This window comes from Mytilus californianus, unplaced genomic scaffold (assembly GCF_021869535.1).
Source record: "Mytilus californianus isolate M0D057914Y unplaced genomic scaffold, xbMytCali1.0.p SCAF_8, whole genome shotgun sequence".
NCBI classification, from domain to species: Eukaryota; Metazoa; Mollusca; class Bivalvia; order Mytilida; family Mytilidae; genus Mytilus; species Mytilus californianus.
In genome coordinates, this window is record NW_026262734.1 from 102,392,574 (window position 1) to 102,411,723 (window position 19,150).

The 19,150-nt window shown below is 32.0% G+C and overlaps 1 protein-coding gene across 1 annotated transcript; it reads left to right on the plus strand.

Moving 5' to 3' along the window:
• Nucleotides 1-1,785: 1,785 nt before the first annotated feature.
• Nucleotides 1,786-12,817, plus strand: LOC127711386 (ubiquitin-conjugating enzyme E2 L3-like). Its single transcript, XM_052217422.1, has 4 exons — nucleotides 1,786-1,820; nucleotides 3,550-3,645; nucleotides 5,265-5,451; nucleotides 7,898-12,817. The coding sequence occupies exons 1-4, from the start codon at nucleotides 1,794-1,796 to the stop codon at nucleotides 8,050-8,052; spliced, it is 465 nt and encodes a 154-aa protein (XP_052073382.1). The 5' UTR covers nucleotides 1,786-1,793; the 3' UTR covers nucleotides 8,053-12,817.
• Nucleotides 12,818-19,150: the final 6,333 nt, after the last annotated feature.

Sequence of the window (19,150 nt, forward strand, 5' to 3'; positions counted from 1 at the left end):
TTGACCTTTTTAGAATCTAAAGGACTATGGGTAATCTCATTGTTCGTACACAAAATGAAAACAGCGTTACTTCATTGGTTGATTTTTCATTGTTTACATGACGTTTTAAACCAATTACATATTTTGGTGTACGCTTTTGAAAATATTGCCCAGAATTCATTAGATTCTGAAACGGCAAATTGCCGGATGATGGTGTTTTTTTTATATACATATGGCTGCATGCAGTCTTTTCGTAAGAGCTTTCTTTTCGGTTTATTTGTTTTGTTAGATGTGATATATGTGCCCATTTTAAATAAATTTACTTATATATTCTTATAAAACTTTCATTTTGCTGGAACATGTATTGGCATATTTTTTTGGACCACCCTAATGTGTATTGTCTGCACGTGATTGATTTTTTTTCTCAAAGATATATTTCACAGGCGCTCAGTGGCGTAGCAAGGCCTTTCAAAAGTGTATACGCCTGAACCTCGGCCAGTGGTTTGAAGGCCCCAGCGGCCTCAGGACAGAGGACCTTCGGGTAGGGGGCGAAACCCCCGGAAGCTCACGTGTTATCGTGAAAATGATACCATTTCTGTCATTCAAAATTCATCAATAGCAACATACTTGGTCGGTTGAGAACAAAACTCCTACATAAGAGATGATTGCAACTTCCCAGTTGTAAACTTTCCATTTCTATGTAGCATCATTCAAGTAGAACCTGCATATGGAGTATATATCTCCCAGTTGATACGATATTTCAGCACTTGCATTCGCATCATGATTTCCTTGAGTGAGGTGGCTACTTACATGCAAGGAAGCTATTAAACCAAGAGTTCCAAGTGGTGAAGTTGAAAGCTTCCTTTCGAAAATTTTAAGGTAGCTATCACGAGTTGGTTGACTGTTTAACAGATGACGACGGACATGACCCATTGTTGTAACCACAATTCCCGAATTTGACCTACCGAATTAGACTTACCACTGAGTTTTTACTTACATATGAGCAACATGACGGGTGCCATATGTCGAACAGGATGTGCTTACCTTTCTGGAGCACATGAGATCATCAGCCCCGGTTTTAGGTTGGGTTCGTATTACCTAGTCTAGTTTTCTATGTTTTCTTTTGTGCACTGTTATTGGTCTTTTCGTCGTTTTTCGTCTTTTGCCATGGCATTGTCATTTTGTTTTCAACTGATGATTTTGAATATCCCTTCGGTATCTTTCGCCTCTCTTTTAAAGTTTGATTTTGTTTTTTTTTTCGTGTTGATTTGGAATCTAATGGTCCTTTGTTTTAGAGAAAATGTCCAAAGCAATTATACTTTAGAATATGTTTAAAAGGAGAAATCAATCAATCGACAAAAAAATCAAAACTTTATAAAAATAGTAAAAAAAGCAAGTTCTATTAATTATTTTATCTTCATATAATTTTCACACCTTTTTACGGGAAAAATTTGTTAATGGACGTATGAAATGATTAAGGTATAACATAAAAATGCAAGCTACACATATTGTATACCAGCAGATACTAAATTTCTTTAAACAATTAATAGTTATCTGAGTAGAGTATCCACAGTAGATTCAAAGTTTGAGAGAAAATGAACAAATATATAATATGATACCATTTAATTAAAAAGTCGGCTCAAAAATTAATATTTCCCAAGTGCAGTCACATCATTATTATTTGGGCATTATTTTTTTCTTTATTCTTTATGAATGTTTTAATCAAAATAAATAAACTTAATTTGTTCGAGAGAAATATGGCGCGAAATATTACCTCCTCATGACGATTATTCAAGTCACGTGATCAATTCAATATGGCAGCGACCAGGCGGCTTCAGAAGGTAAACAATCGAAAAAACGCTGTGGTCTTTTCTATTTGAAAGTATAATAGTCAATAAAGTGATATTATATATCTTAGATGCATGGGTTATTCCATTTCATTTAAACCCAGCCATGTTCAACATACATTTTTTCGTGAAAACGAATTTATGAACGTGGGTCGCTCGAACCCAGCAACAGCAAAAATAACTCAGAAACGACAATCGATATATGTTTTTCGTACATTCATTAGACAAATTGTATTTGAGAAAGAACAATTTTGTTAATAAAGGGTTAAACTCCTGTATACAGTAGTAGCTTTTATTGTTTATTAAATGAAAATTAGAAATTCCAGATTATATATGGTTCCTGGTTGATGTATTTTTTTATGATTATCAATTATGTATTGACTTCATGTAGAGTGTCTACCAAGATAAGTGAAAATGAATGTTGAAGAGGTTGAATATAATACAGAAGAGATTTTTTTAATGCCAGCTTATTTTGAAAATAGTTTTGGTTTATAACAATATATTGCACATTGTTATGTAATACATGCATATGAAATTAATGAGATAACTACATTTTGTATCCACCAGAGTTAAAATGAGGTGGTTAAAAGCAGTTATAGGTCAATGTATTGCATTCAACAATGAGAAATCTCCATAACATATAGTCTGCTTTAATAGACCTTGACTGGAAAAAATGTGAAACAAATCAAGCTAGAAAACTAACTGCCTAATTTATAACAATACAACTATGGGTATTATTTTTAATTTTCTTACCGCCTCTTTTAATATTTACTACAGTGTCACTGTGTATCTACAAAATGAGTAGAAATGTTCTACAAATATCAGCGACTCTTTCTAAAGCAATAACCTATTTTTTCACCGGTAAAGGTGGCTGCAGACATTCGGTCGACTAAGAACATGAAGGGGAAAATTATTTGGAAGACAGCTGCAGTCTTGGAAATTCAGTACAACTGAATTTCAAACTCAACATAAACTGAAACAAGCTCTTTGATTTACTATCATCATAGTTTTATCTTAAATTCAAGTTTACTTTATTTTTTTTAAGTCCAAAAAATTCATTCATGACTTACTCATGGTATTTTGTTATCATGTGTATTTATGTGTTTACATTGTAACATTAAAAAAGAATAGAACTTGTATAGAAATAAGGAGATGTGGTATGATTGCCAATGAGACAACTTTCCACCAGAGTTTAAATGATGAAGATAAAAGCAATAATAGGTAACTGTTGGCCTTCAACAATGAAGAAAACCCATACCATATATTCAGCTGTAAAGTGTCCAGACATGAAAAATGTGAAAAAATCAAATGAGAAAACTAACTGCCTAATTTGTACGTATATATACAATACAATATATGACAAAACAAATATGGCAGATTTAAATTTGAACCAATGACAACCACTGAACTATAAGCTCCTGACTTAGGACAGGCACATACATACATAGAGATTGTGATGGGGTTTAACATGTTTGTGAGCACTCAACCTTCCTCATTATTTAAATATTTTTCTGTGTTTTACACAGCTAAGCCAATACTAACTTCTTGTTGATTGCAGTACAGGAGTAGGAAATTGTGAAATCTGTTCACAGATTTTCAATTTTTTCTAGTTTATTTGGCCTTTAAAAAATTTGGCACTAGAAAATGAGTAATAACAAATGTAAACATGGAATGCGATGTTAACAAATTTGTATTAATATTGAACACTTTTCTCTTTTTACAGGAATTGGGAGACTTAAGAAAGGCAGATTTAAAAACGTTTAGAAATATTATTGTAGATGAATCGAATATACTGAAATGGGAAGGGTTAATAGTTCCAGTAAGTGTCATCAATATTTGCATGATTTAACATTTTTACTTCCAACAAGTGTTAAGGCCATGCTAAAATGATTGTTTGTTTCCCCTAATTCCCCTGCCTGGTCTGCTTTCAAAATAAAATGTTGGTTGTCACAACTTCTATGGCTTTCAATAGAAGCAGGTATCCGGCAGTTTTCTCCATCTATAGCACAGAAATCAGCGGGCTACTTTGCCTCAAAGTATATTGTTGAAAATCACAAAAAAAATGTTTTAGAGAGAGCTCGATATGTTAACATTAGTTTTATTTTAACCTTGTCATGTTTTATATTAAACTTCTTTGTTGTGTATTCATATATGTGGGAACAGGATCGTTGTAAGTCTCTCCGTTAGAGTAATGCAACAATAGTAGTTACCAGTTGATGTCATTCCAAGTATTGTTCGTAAGACAATTACTGATTTGCAGATCGACAAGTCTTTTAATTAACTGGACTACGATTGGTTCACTTATTGTAGCATATCATGGCAAAACGTAAACAATGCGAATACCCATTGGGTACAAAAAGTAAGGAAACAAGGTGACTAATAAAAAAAATCTGGATGACAACTGATTGAATGAATGACAATGATTGTTGGGAAAAGAAAAGATATCTTTCTCATAATGTAGATCTATTTTCTGACCCTAATTTTACGTAATTTTGCTGACAGCCCCTTACATGCTGTCTAAACAAATACACAAAGAAAAGGGGTCATGACAGCAAAGATAAGAAAACAGAATATTGCCACATCAATGAGTAACCTATAACAATATACCTTATGGGTAGTACTCTATATTTAATGGAGGAGCTGTTTTCTTCTGTAGAATGTTAAAACTGAAATGATAACCATACATGTATATATAAGGATCAGTTAAGAAGAAAACAATCAATACATGTAATATACCAGTTTTAATGCCCTGTACATGTATCATATGGCTTGTATACTCTTCTTTAATTGTTTAAAAAAATCTTTTTTGGTTTGTAATGATAGAAAATTTCTAAAAAGCTTTGTTACCAAAATTTTAAATTTACCAAAGATTCCAAGAGGCAGTAAATGATTTAATTAACAAAAGACATTAGCTTGGTATACTTGGTATACTTCAAAATTTTAATGAGGTAATGTAAACCAAAATTCATTAAAAAAATGAAAACTTCACACAAAAAAATTGCAATCTGAAAGTTGTAATTATGTGCCAGGAGACTGCCAGAATGCAGAATTTTGCTTTAAAAAAACCCCAGTGGTTCAGGGGGGCCTTCAGCGACCCCATACTCCAAGTCGTAAAAAACGGCAAGCCAGCTCCCCACAGAGGACGGCACAGCCGTCTGCATTGGAAGTTGACTACTTTTTGGTTTCAGCCTCCTACTTCAAATTCTATTGAAAGTCCTGATCTTCCCACATCAAACATGTCAGATAGCCTAGCTTTTAGTATATATATTCAGTGACAAGAAAATTTGTTTGACCCTTTTATTGGGCAATACTGCTGATTGATCAGATTGAAAATGTTGCACAATACTTTTTACATAAAACTTTTTAAATTGTATTTAAAAGCAATTTTGATTCATATTTACATATATGTTAATATTGTATTATTTTGTGATATTTCAGGATCAGGTTCCATTCAATAAAGGGGCGTTTAAAGTAGAGATTAACTTTCCTGCAGAATATCCATTCAAACCACCAAAAGTTACGTTCAAAACAAAAATATACCATCCTAATATTGATGAAAAAGGACAGGTGTGTCTACCTATCATTAGCCCAGAGCACTGGAAACCAGCTACAAAAACAGATCAAGGTAATGTGTGCATAGATAGAAGTTATGCAAGAAACAATCAATCTATCAATTAAACTGCGTCATGTGCAGAAGGTTGTGGGTTCAAACCTAGGCTGGGTCAAACCAGAGACTTTAAAATTGGTGTTGGCAGCTTCTCCCCTAACCATGGGGCATTAAAGAGTAAGAGCAAAGGAATGATTGGTTTGAGTCAGAATAATGTGTCCAGGTAGGGTGACATGTCTTCCTGCAGACTGTTACCTTGTAAACTAGCATGCAAAAAATCTGCATCAGCGTGTCAGTCTAGTACAAAGCAGGGTTGATATTTATATTACGTTAACATATCTTATCCTGAATATATAATGCATTTAATTTGTTTCTGGACATGACCGTGAAGCAGCCAATCATCATTCATCATCCTCAATAAAGGATTATTTTGATGAACTTTAATGATTTTTTCAAAAATTATCATGCTACTGAATTCAGTCATGCATTTTCTAGGTTTTTTTCTCTAAAATCCAGATTTCTAAGCAAGGGTGCGGATTATAGAGTACTATAAGCAAGAAATAGGAGAAAAACTTGATTCTGTGATGTTTGTTTACATCTGCCAGGTTTGTTATTGAAAATGTAGAGGACACCCTCATTTCTTTTCAAAACTATTAATTTACCTTATCCATATGAATTTGCAATTTTTGTCTTGACTGCGATGAAAGTCTCAGAAAGCGAGACATAGGGATTGCTTTTCCGGCGAAGGCGTCAACAATTGTTAAGTTTTCTGTATAGGTAAGTTTGATAGAAACTACTTGTGATAGATCATTGATATTTAATATAAAGTTGCATATCTATCAGTACATATCAGATTGAAGACTATTTCGAGGCCCTTGCCCCCTATGTCATGGTCCAGTGACTTTGAATTAATTAGCGATTTTCAATGTTAAGTTTTCTGCTTAAGTTAGTATAATAGGTTCTACTTGTGATAGATCAATGATATTTTGTATGAAGTCCCATTACTATCTGAACATATCAGTTTGGTGACTATTTTGAGGCTATGCCCCCTAGGTCATAGTCCAGTGACTTTGAATTAATTAGCAATTTTCTATGTTAAGTTTTCTGCTTAAGTTAGTTTGATAGGATGTACTTGTGATAGATCAATGATATTTTGTATTTCGAGGCCCTGCCCACTAGGTAATTTTCCAGCGACTGAATTAATAAACCATGTTGCTGTCCATCAGATTGTCTTTTTCTGAATTTTATGCCGACAGACGAGACATATCTCTGTGTTAACAGTTTATTGTTTAAAATTCAAATATTAAATGATACTTATCAGAAACAAATGCTTCTTCACATATTTCTCATTTCATAGCATTTGCATAACTTAAAACTCAAATCCAGTTGTTAACAACACTCTGAAAAAAGTACAGAAATCAGCCGGGAACCAGCTAAACATAACGATGTATAAACTACAAAAGTAATCCGTTATTCGTTCTTTTTTGTATTTCATACTGCTGCATGTGTTTAATTTTAGTTATAGGTTTGTCAAACATTAATGTGATGAATATATTTGACAGTATTCACTAAAGAATGGAAGTGTCTTAGTTTCAAAGTTGTATTCTTTAGTTATACTATTAAGTATGGATTTTCAGCACACTCTCACCGTATTTGCTTGCGATTTACACTTTCTGTTCCAATATCTGGTTAATGGAAAATACAACTTTTACAATTATTTTTCTTGTGATTTTGGCTTATTTTAACAGAATCATTTACCATCATTTTCAACTTCTAATTGATGATGGAAATAGCTTTTTCCATGAGCTGTTTTCCATGAAAATACCGCAAACGATCGCACACGCTTTTAAATTAACAAAGTTCCCTAGATGATTTCAACAAGTGAAAAAAAAAGATTTTTTGCTGAATTCCCGGTTGGGAAAAGGGGGGTGCGGACAATATACCAGTGTGGACTTTACAAGGCAGATTATGGGGTAACTGTTATGAATAAACAGAAACTGTACATACATGACATAGTACAAATCATCATCGAGGTGTTGTCAAGACGTTGTAAATGATGTTGCATCTAATCAAATGAGAATGCTTAGAAAAAGATATGGTTCCCTTCATTTTCTACTTTTATTTTCATTAAAAAGTCCTTGGTCAATGTAATAAAAAAAAATAACTTACTAATCCAAGAATTAAAATATCTAAAATATTCAACTCATGACCGAACAAAACTGTTGATTAACTCATACGCTACTCTCATGTGTGAATTATGTGAATTTCATGTGATGTTCGGTCACTTGTTGAATATTTTTCTATGTCTGAATTCTTGGATTAGTTATTCTGTAATTATCTGGCTAACAATTATGTAGAGACGGAACCTATAAAGGCAAAAATAGTAAACGTTTAGGGAGATGGTTGAGCTCCTACAAATGTGTTTTACTACACCACATGTGAATAATTTCTTTTCTATTTTCAGTTATACAATCACTAATAGCCTTAGTTCATGAGCCTGAACCTGGCCACCCACTCAGACCGGACTTAGCTGAAGAATTTACTAGGGATAAGAAGAAATTTTTTAAAAATGCAGATGATTATACTAAAAAGCACAGCGAAAAAAGACCAACAGATTAAATGTGATAAATATATATAGACATGGCAGTGATTAATTAATTCCTTGGTTTTTAGTGCTTTCAGATTAATTTATGTTCTAGGAGAAGCATTTCTTATAGTAATTGATACAGTTTTCAGTTAAAGGATTATTTTCAGAATAAAGAGATTGAGAATTCAAAGCTTAAGTAAGACATACACATATCCATTTAGATTTTGAATTTTCAGCACCATAATGTACAATTTAACATGTAATTTATTGTAATTAATTAATACAAATAGTTTTGATTTATCTCCTATGATACAACATGTACAAGGGGGAATAATTTAGTATGATTCGAAAAAAAATTTAAATTAAACTTGAGCAAAGAATGTAATAATAAATTTTGGCAAAAGACAGCAGTGATAAAAAAAAAAATCAACTGCAAAGTAAAATATATGTATACACACAATGTAACATGTTATCATGTAATTAATTAATATAAGTGGTTTTGATTTATCACTTATAATACGAAGGGGAATAATTCAGGTTAAGTCAATGCAATATTAAATTTTGGCAGAAAACAGCTGTGATCCCTCTTAGAACTGCATTAGAGAGTAAAAATTTGGTTGTTGCAAAATTTTATTTACTGGAAAGTAATGAAATCTAGGAATTAATTGTCAACTTGTTGCAGTCAATGTGTGATTATTCCATACAATTTGTTTTAGTGATTTATCATCAAGACTTTTTATTTACATTTGATTGATGCTTACAAGATAATGCTCCTGAATTTGTTTGTTGAATGTACTATTTGATAGAATGATAAGGCTACTGCAAGGATTAAGCCCATTCAGTTTATATTGTTACAAGTCAGCAGAGGTGGAAAGACTTATATAACGTCAGATCTTATGATAAAAGAAACTTGTTGATTGTCCTGTTGCTTTTAATATGATTTGTAAGTTGGTTAAGTGAAGAGAATGGTAATCAGTGTTATCCACTGAAATGATTTATAGTAACTATTACATAAATTCTTTGCGATAAGTTAGGAAATTTTCTAAAAACTGGTGTTCCAACTCCCTCAAGCATAGTTGAACTGAAGTGGATTTGGCTATTTTTTTCGGTTTGTTTCGGTCATATAATTCTTCAAGCATATGAGTTTTCCATTCTTTGAATTTTAATTTTTCACATTGAGTTTCCATGATGAAGGTTGATCCAGAGAAGGGCTTCATTCACACCACATTTATAATGTATTATTTTAATTTTGCAGTATATGACTTTGACATGGGATGAACCCACATTGACCGCATCATAGCCTGTTGTCGTTTGTCTTTCTACTTGGCAATGTTTTACATTTATGTATATGTCTTAGTAATTGACCTGATGTATTGGTATAAAAGAAGATTTTTTTGTTCTGTTTGTTTTTATCTTTTAATGTCAGGAATATTTCTGATTAATGTTTTTTTTCCTAAGGAAAATGCCAGCAGTTGATAATAACCTCATTGTGACATATTTTCTTTCCGTGTAACGGACTGGAGAATTTTTTTCAAGCTATTTCCGTTTATGTCTTCAAAATTGAGAAAAAAGAAGTTTAATTTTTTAATAAGAAGTGAAATTTACATGTAGTTAACATGTAATAGAAAATTTCTTTAGTATACTCAGATGAAGAGGAATTGATGGATTTCAAAGAAAACTGTGAATATATATGATTAACTTTGTTCATATCTTGTAATTGATCACATCTATGCTATTGCTTGCAAAGCTGGTTGAATATGTTTGGTGTCAACAGTAATCCAATCTGCTTGAACCCAAGTGGTATTGAATTGGAAAACCTTTGACTTGATTGAGGCAAGTTCACCATGAAAAATCTTTAGCATCAATTTCATTAAATGACAAATAATTACAGTAGAAGTATGTTGCTTTTGTAGTTTTCAATGGTTCATTTACAACCAGTAAAATTATGCTCAATAGAGAGTAAATAAACCCAGGGTTCAGATATTAACCATGGCATTATGTTTAGACCCATTTTAGTGTTTTCCTAAGCCTGCAGACTTTTTTTAGGATCTGTCATACATTGTAGTACAATAGGCCCAGTTTTCTGCAGAATTATTTGACCTGTAAGATGACCTTTAAATAAAAAAAATTGATATTGAATTGACCATTGACATTTCATTAAGAAATAAGAAGATAAGAATAAAAGGTCTATGAAAGAGACAATTGTGAACCTTTGCATAAACATTGCAATATCTTGAGAATTAAATAATGGACCATATATATGCATCATATTTGTAATTTGTCTTTCTATATATACCTGGTATTGGTTTTGTTCATCACAATTCTGTAAAGTGAGAACTTTTTTTGTAATATAAAATAAGACCAATGATTTCCACAAGATGTATAAGACATTAAAGATAGCATGTATGATGAATCTACTGTCTTTGTAATGTGAAAAGATCTGTTTAAGAAAATGAACTCTTTATTCTATGCTTTGTAGAAATTTTTAGATCGATTACTTCTTAAATATTTTTGGAGGCTGAAACAAATAAACTAATGTACTTCATAATTCCTGACAAAAGTTTTGGTATTTGTAGAAATAAAATTTTCATTGTTATTGAGTTTGATTAAGAAATTGTGTAAAATTTGAAACGTGCAAAGATCAATCTGAAGAGAATATAAAAAAAAACTTTGGCAGTAAAATTGAATGATTCTTGTGTTACATTTTTTACAGTACAGATATTTGATGTAAAATATCATTACAAAGTTCTCACTTTACAATAAATGTTTTACATGTTTTCATATAATTCGTTGTCTAGGATTACTATAATATCTTGAATTCAATCTGTCAATGTATACAAAGGATACATGTTCATATTCGACAAAATACTGTTAGGTGGTTTATTTTCCTTTGGATTTTAAATTTCATTATTTCTGATTTAAAACTTTATGCATTTTTCCTACCTGTATTTCTAATCTTCTTTTAAGATCAAATTAACAAGAAGGGATATTTTATTAATTTTAACATTATGTCAAAATTAGCCAAAATAAACCACTCACAAAAATTTCCACAACTAAATGACTTGCAAAGATGTCATATTACAATTTATTTCCATGATCATTTTATATATAAGTTAGTTGTTTTGGTGTCATTGGGAGGAAAAAAGACCAGAATTAGCAGGAGAAACAGATATTGGATTTTCTACACACTGATGTAGTAAAATATCATCTGCCAGCTACAATGAGAACATTTTTTGGCAAGTGAAGGGAATCAGTAAAAAAGTTTCATATTGTGTCTAGCGGTTGATGTTTTACGATATCTATATGCAGAAAACCCAATAGGTGTTTATCATGTTTTTTTGGTATTTTTTTTCCTTCCTTAGACAATTTTACGCTAGACAAAACTAAGCTTGATAACTTCTCACACATTGTAACAACAGTGATAACTTCTCCGACAACACAATGTCGTTGCTGATAACTTCTGCTTACACCTCAATGCTGTGATATTAGAATTAAAAACACTGAGAAGGGTGATGTAGGCAAAGAGATGTACAATAAGATGTTATAGTAATCTTAAGTCATGTGTAAAAGAAGTGTGCTTCATTCTTAATATTAAAAACTTTTGTGTTAGTGTTTATTTTTGCTGTAATAAAGTAATTATATTCATATGTTATCATAACTATACTTAGGTAAATAATATAAATGGGTATCTAGTAACCAATATAAATTATAAAATATATTAAGAGTATCTATTGGTAACATCTGAATTGATTGCTCATTAAAAAATAATGTACCAATTCCTCTTTAAAGTAAAATATTTTACATACATAACCTGTATATTGAATTACCTCCCCCTGGCTCTAATAATTATATGTGAATTATTCTAGATTAAGTTCAACCATTTATGTTTTTTGTTTAAGTGAGTGATACATTTGATATTAATTATTTTATAAACAAAAAAATGGACATTTTCACTTTTCTATGCTATGTCTGTAGCTAGGGTTACTGTGGGTTCATGTTGAAAGATGCACAAAATGTATATCTGATTGTATAATTTATAGTAAATATATAGCTGTTGTGACTTGTTACATAATACTTTGACTAGTAGCTGCCTTCAAGTTCATGGTTTGATAATGATGAAAAGATGGTTGAATTTGTCGAAAAATACATTTTCACTAAAAATATTCATAAGTAAACTATAACTTTCTTTCTGTACCTTTTATTTTTGATATTATACCTATATAAACCATGTCTGGTCAGGTCAAGTGAAGGTTGTAATACTTGGGAAGAAAAAGGACTAACATGGAGGATAGTTAAGATTTGTTTTTCAAATTTTAATTCCATCTATAAGAGAGTTCTGATATCATAGATAGTTCCTAAAACATTATTTATATAAAACAGTTATTCAAATTACAGACATTTCTTTACCAAAATTTGTATCTTGAAATTTAACGTGTTGAATTCTGTTCAAATCCAATGCATAGAGTGCATCTTCTGATTGGAACTATCTTATTTTGTGTTATTGACAGATAAATATTAGGATATATGAGAGCAATGACAAATTTTATGTACTTTAAATTTTCTGGCATAATATCAGGAGTAAAACACTTGAAAATTAATTTGTACATTATAATTTGATGGTCAGTTAACTCCCCATGTGATTGTTATTTCACTCATACTTTCAGAAAGTGTATATGCAATTCGGTCATATAAAGTAAATGTTATCTTTTCTGTTTGATTTTTTTTTGTCTTAAAATGGTAGAGTGTATGGTTTATCTTTAATATCCAACAAGAGTAAATAAAATATTTCACAACCTGTTTTTCTTTTGATGGAAGATAATAACAATACACATTATACATTTTCATTATTTTGTTCAACTAGTAAACTCTAGAATAAATTTACAGTTGACCATATTTGTCTCACCTGTGAGGATGCGAGACCAGGATTATAATCAGGCAGCAGTGACGGCGTAAATTATATTTATAAAGATTTATATTTCACAAAATAGAAGACCTGGATGTTTCATACCTTGTATCTAGATGCTCTATGTTCGAAGTTTCCGTCTGTCATATGTTCATTATCATTGACCCTTTCATGGTTCAGCAACTGCTTGAAACACATAGAGTTTTTTGTCATGTGAAAATCTCTCTCCTGAGTAATAGGATAACTATTCTTGGTATATGGGATCCTTGAAAGGTCTACATGTCTGTCAAGACGGGGTTCACCTGACATCGACCTCATTTCATGGACCATTGATCAAGGTTGAGTTCGCTATACGTATCACAGAAACTATAAGCAATAGATCCAACTATATTTTGTGTGTGCATAGATTGTTAGGTAAACATTTCTGTCTGTCAGGATTAATCTGACCTTGACCTCATTTTCATGGCTCACTAGTCCATGTTGAGTTTTCATGGTTGTGTCTGTTTCTCGGAAACTATAAGCGAAAGGTCAACTATATTCCAAGTATGGAATTCTTGCATCAGGATCATGTTGTCTGGCAGGTTTTATTTTTACCATAACCTCATTTGTATGGTTCATTGGTCAATGTTTAATTTTTCCTAATTAGGTCTGTTTCTCAGATACTAAGAGCAATAGGCTTACCATATTTGATGAATGGTATATAATTCAAACATGATGGGCAAAGCAGGCGAGACACTCTTGTTTTCCATTACGAGAGAGAGAAAAAATGTTGAACAGGATTGTTATCAAAAGGTGGCAATAACGTGAAACTATTTGTTTAAAGTTTTATATTTCAGAGGTAATGTTTTTTAAGTCCATTATTATGACGTCTATATACAACGTGTATTCTAAATGATCGTACTTTTTGACTTTTTGTTATCCTTGACTTCCTTTCATTGTGAAGTATCTTATTACTATCAATCTTATGTTATATTCTCTGGAAGTAGCAGTAAACGTCAATAATGTTTACGGTACCAATTGTACTACACCAAATGTGTGCGTTTGTACAATTAATGTCTCTATGCCAAATATTTGAAATTCCAAATCTTAATGGTAACGTTGAAGTGATGATAAAACCAAAAGGAACAAAAAGTATAGCCAAAATCCAAAAGTCCAAAAAGTAGGAGGAATCCAAGCTATGCATGGGGAAGAAAAAAAAACTCACTAAAGACATCAGGCTTATGATTGTGTACGCCTGATGCACGTTTTGTCTACAAGAGACACCCCAGTAAAACACGAATCAAAAAGGCCAAATCAAGTGCGAAGATTGATTTTTAAATTATCAATGTAGTTACTAATGTTCAAATGCAGCCAAAAAGCGAGACATAGGTATGCTGTTTCCGGTGGTGGTGTCAACAATGTATTAGTTTGTGTGATTAGGTCAAGTTTATGGTGAACCACTAGTGGTAGGTCAATGATATTTGGTATGCAGTTGTATTAGCATTGGCACATCTCATTTCAATGGAGATTATTTGGCCCTGTCCCCTCAGTCATGGTCTATTGACTTTGAAACTTTTGCTAAGTTTACATGTATTAGTTTGTGATTAGGTCAGTTTATGGGGAACCACTAGTGGTAGGTCAATGATATTTGGTATGAAGTTGTATAAGCATTGGCATATCTCATTTCCATGGAGATTATTTGGCTCTGCCCTCTCAGTCATGGTCTACTGACTCTGAAACTTTTGCTAAGTTTACATGTATTAGTTTGTGATTAGGTCAGTTCAAGGGGAACCATTAGTGGTAGGTTAATGATATTTGGTATGCAGTTGTATAAGCATTTGCAAATCTCATTTCCATGAAGAATATTTGGCCCCGCCCCCTCAGTCATGGTCTATTGACTTTGAAACTTTTGCTTAGTTTACATGTATTAGTTTGTGATTAGATCAGTTTAAGATGAACCGCTAATGTTAAGTCAATGATATTTGGTATGCAAATTTATTGGCATTTGCAAGTCTTTTTTCCATGGAGATTATATAGCCCACCCCCTAATCATGGTTCATTGACTTTGAAACTTTTACATAGTTTACAAATTAATGTTTGTGTTTAGGTTTGTTTAAAGGGAACGACTTATGATCTCATTTCCATGGAAATTGTTAAGCCCTGTACCTTCAGTCATGGTTCATTGACTTTGAATATTTACATAACTTGCATGTTAAAGTATTTCTATTTTAAATTCAACATTTGCATTATCAAAATTACAAAAAGGCGAAACATATCTCTGTGTTACCAGTTTATGAATATATAACAAAACAAAAGTATTTTATTATAAGAAGCTTAATTAGCGGTCCGTTTCATGATCATTCTGAAGGTAGAAGTTTTTTTTTATTATGCGTTTAAATGGTTATCGCATAAACCTTTACTCAATACCAGGATTAATTCATGTATAGCAGAAATAAACAAAAAGCAAGAAATTTGGAAAACGTCATATTCCTTACAGAATTTCTTATCGAGATTAGTTCTTTATAATTTGAGGTTGGTGAAAAATGGACCAGAAAAGCGCTTCGGACGCATGAAATTTTCATTTATTTTACAGCAATGGGTCGATACCTCTGCTGGTGGACTATCAGTCCCCGAGGGTATCATCAGCTCAGTAGTCAGTACTTTGGTACTGACATAATTTATAAAAAAACTTTCTAAAATTGTCCGTTTATAAATTTTGAAATTATAAAGAAACTAAGGTTTCAACTCCCTCAGGCAAAGTTGACCTTATATGGATTTGGCTATTTTTTTTTAGGTACTTTTTGGTCATTTAGCCCTTCCACTGTTTAGGTTCTTATACATCCTCGGCTTTCAAATATTCGGCTTTTAGCGTCCCTGATGAAGGTAGATCCAGAGAGCGCTTCGGACGCACGAAATTAATCACGTATTGTTTTCATTTATTTTAGTTCAGCAGTTTGGAATTATATCAGGGTTTTTAGTCTGGTTTACGCGCAAAATCTTCACAAATCACGCAGATTTGAGTGACTCATAAACCCTAAATAAAACATTTTAAAATATTTTAAAAACTATTATACAACTTTTGTTATACTATTTCGGGAGGACACACATGGCAACATATAAAATATATAATAAAATAGAGCATGAAAACGATGAATGTATAAAAGAGACAACAACCCGACCAAAGAGCAGAAAACAGCCAAAGGCCACCAATGGGTCTGCAAGGTAGCGAGAAAATCCCGCACCCGGAGGTGGACTTCAGCTAGCCACTCAACAATAATGTATACTAGTTAAGCGAAATGGACGCCACACTAAAGGCACATACAACAGAATGAACATTCCTTGATATAGTCTGTCATATTCCTTGTTATGACATTCTGACTTGGAAGGATTTCACATGGCTGGTGGTTAATGTATATCAAGAGATGCTTACCCTGCCGACGCACCTGGTATAGCTCCGATGTTTGTGCGTTTCCCTCAGTCTTTGCTTTCTATATTTATTTGTATGTGCTACATATATTTACGAGATCTGAAGATCGATAATCTACCGTTGGTTATGATTAACATCCATGTCTTGCGAAATCAAGGAGAGTAAAATAAGTTATTATTGTTTTTTAAAACCTTTTTGCATATCTATAAATTTACCCATATGATTATTTTATGTTGTTTTTAAAAAAAGGCATGCATGTCAACATACACATTTCTTCGTTGCTTTGTATTCCGTAATGTGTTATCCATCTGTCGTTCACGTGAATTGGCAGTCTCCAGCACTGTGATTTAGTAGACTACAAGCTTGAAAGATTTTCATGCATTTTTTTTATCTATAACGGGAGCGATCATGCGCGTTGGTTGACCGGTATGGACTATATGTGTCACAGATGACCACGGATATGTTCCAATTATAGCCATCATCCCTTTCTCTTTTCATCGATTATGATATAACAGAAAGAGACTTAAAATTACAACCTAACTCGAAAGCAACAGCAAAATAACGGGTGTCAGATGTAGAGCAGGATCTGCCTTTTCTTTCAGAGCACATGAGATCACCAATAGTTTTTTTTCAAAGGGGATTGCAGTTGCTTTTATTTTCAGTGTTCTACGCTGTGGTTTTTAATTTTTCACTTTTGTAGCCATCACATCGATCTCGTTTCTACAGTTGTTTCACCACTAACTGTAACTTATGTTTTGTATTTACCTGCAACAATTATCACGATGGGTGCCATTATAAGAGCAGGGACTTCTATATTTTCTCGGTTCATCTGTTTTTTGTAGGTAATTTTACTCATTTTTGCGTTTTCTGTTTTATGGATTGCTGTTTACGTTTTATTTAATTTTCAGTTTGACTAAGATGTTGTCCTTTTTAGGACTTATAATACCTTCTAAGTAACTTCTTCATTTTGTGTTGTCGATTTTTAAGAAGTCACTAAGAAATTTGATAAATAGATTCCACCAAGAGGAATTTTACAATGGTACAGTTACAATTGCATGTTAGTAAAATTATGCTCAGTGGTCAGAGATTTACAGTGGCATTATCTTTAGACCGGTTTTACTGTTTTCCGTTTTGTTACAAATTTAAGTCAGCCACAGATCCTTATCCTGCAGGATTTTTGAAGGATCTATCATGCTGGTAAATGTTGAAGTACAAGAGGCCCAGTTTTGTGAAGAATTAATTAGGCCTGCAAGATGCCCTTAGAAATGTTCGATATTGAATTGATCATTGACATTTCATTAAAAAGAATGATAAGAATAAAAGGTCTATGAAAGAAAATATTGTGAACCTCTGCATCAACATTGCAATTTCTTGAGAATTTAATATAAATGGACCATATATGCATCATATTTGTACTTTGTCTTTCTATATATACACGGTATTGGTTTTGTTCATCACAATTCTGTAAAGTGGGAACCTTTTAGGATATAAAAAAGGCAAACGATTTCCACCTGATGTATAAGACATCGAAAATAACTTGTATAAAGATTCTACTGTCTTTGTAACTTGAAAAGATCTTGTTAAAGAAAATGATCACTTTATACTGATGCTTTCCAAATCAAACAAGAAATATTTTTGGAGGTTGAAGCAAATAAATCAATATCCTCCATAATTTCTGTGAAAAGTTTCTGGTATTTGTAAAAATATAATTTATTTTCTTTGTTAAAGAATTTGATTAAGAAGTTATGTGACATTTGAAACGTGCAAAATTAAGTCGTAAGACAATATACAAAAAAACTTTGACAATAAAATTGAATTATTCTTGCATTACAATTTTTTACAGTACAGATATTTGTTAAAAAATATCATTACAAAGTTCTCTGTTTACATAAATGTTTTACATGTTTTTCATTTAATTCATTGTTTAGGATTTCTATAGTATCTTAAATTCAATCAGTCTATTTATACAAAAGATGTTAGTTTGTATTGGACAAACTTCTGTATGATGCTTTATTTTCTTTTGGATTTTAAATTTTATAATTTCTGATTCAAAACCTTTTGCGTTTTTCCTACCGGTGAATCTTAACTTCTATTAAGATCAAATTTTCATGAGGAGATATTCAATTGAAAAAAGCCAAAATAGACTAAAAAAAATGTCCTCCCTACAGTATCAGAAAAGTGATAAAATGACTTGAAAAGATGTCATATAACAATATTTTTCCATGACCATTTTATATATGACATTTAAGTTAGTTGTTTTGGTGTCACTGGCTTCCTTTTCTGAATTCAGGCTATTTATGTATGGAATATCAAAAGATCATGTCTAAATTTCATGATTTTTGCTGTTATCATTTTGTTAGTTTAACATTGAGGACAAAAAGATACATGAAAACAGTGTAATTAACATTTTTGCTTGTTTGAAAGTGACTAACAGTTCGAAGTTCCTTTACTTTCCACATGGAAGATCACACTATTAATAAGATGTTATAGTAATCCTAAGTCATGTGTAAAAGAAGTGTGTTTCATTCTTAATATTAAAAACTGTAAAGTTGTGTTAGTGTAAATATTTTCTGTATTTGATAAAGCAATTATTTTCATCTTTTATTATGATTATAACGAGATAAATAATATAAATGGGTATCTAGTAACCAACAGGATAACGAGTAACTATATTGGTTACATCTGAAGTAATTGCTTATAAAAGACAGTGGGGGGGGTCCAGAAATTTTCATACGTGGAGGCCCACTGACTGCCTGTTCCAGTCATGCTTCAGTGATTCCCTAAATAACTAAATTTTTCCCACAAAAGGGGCCCCGGACCC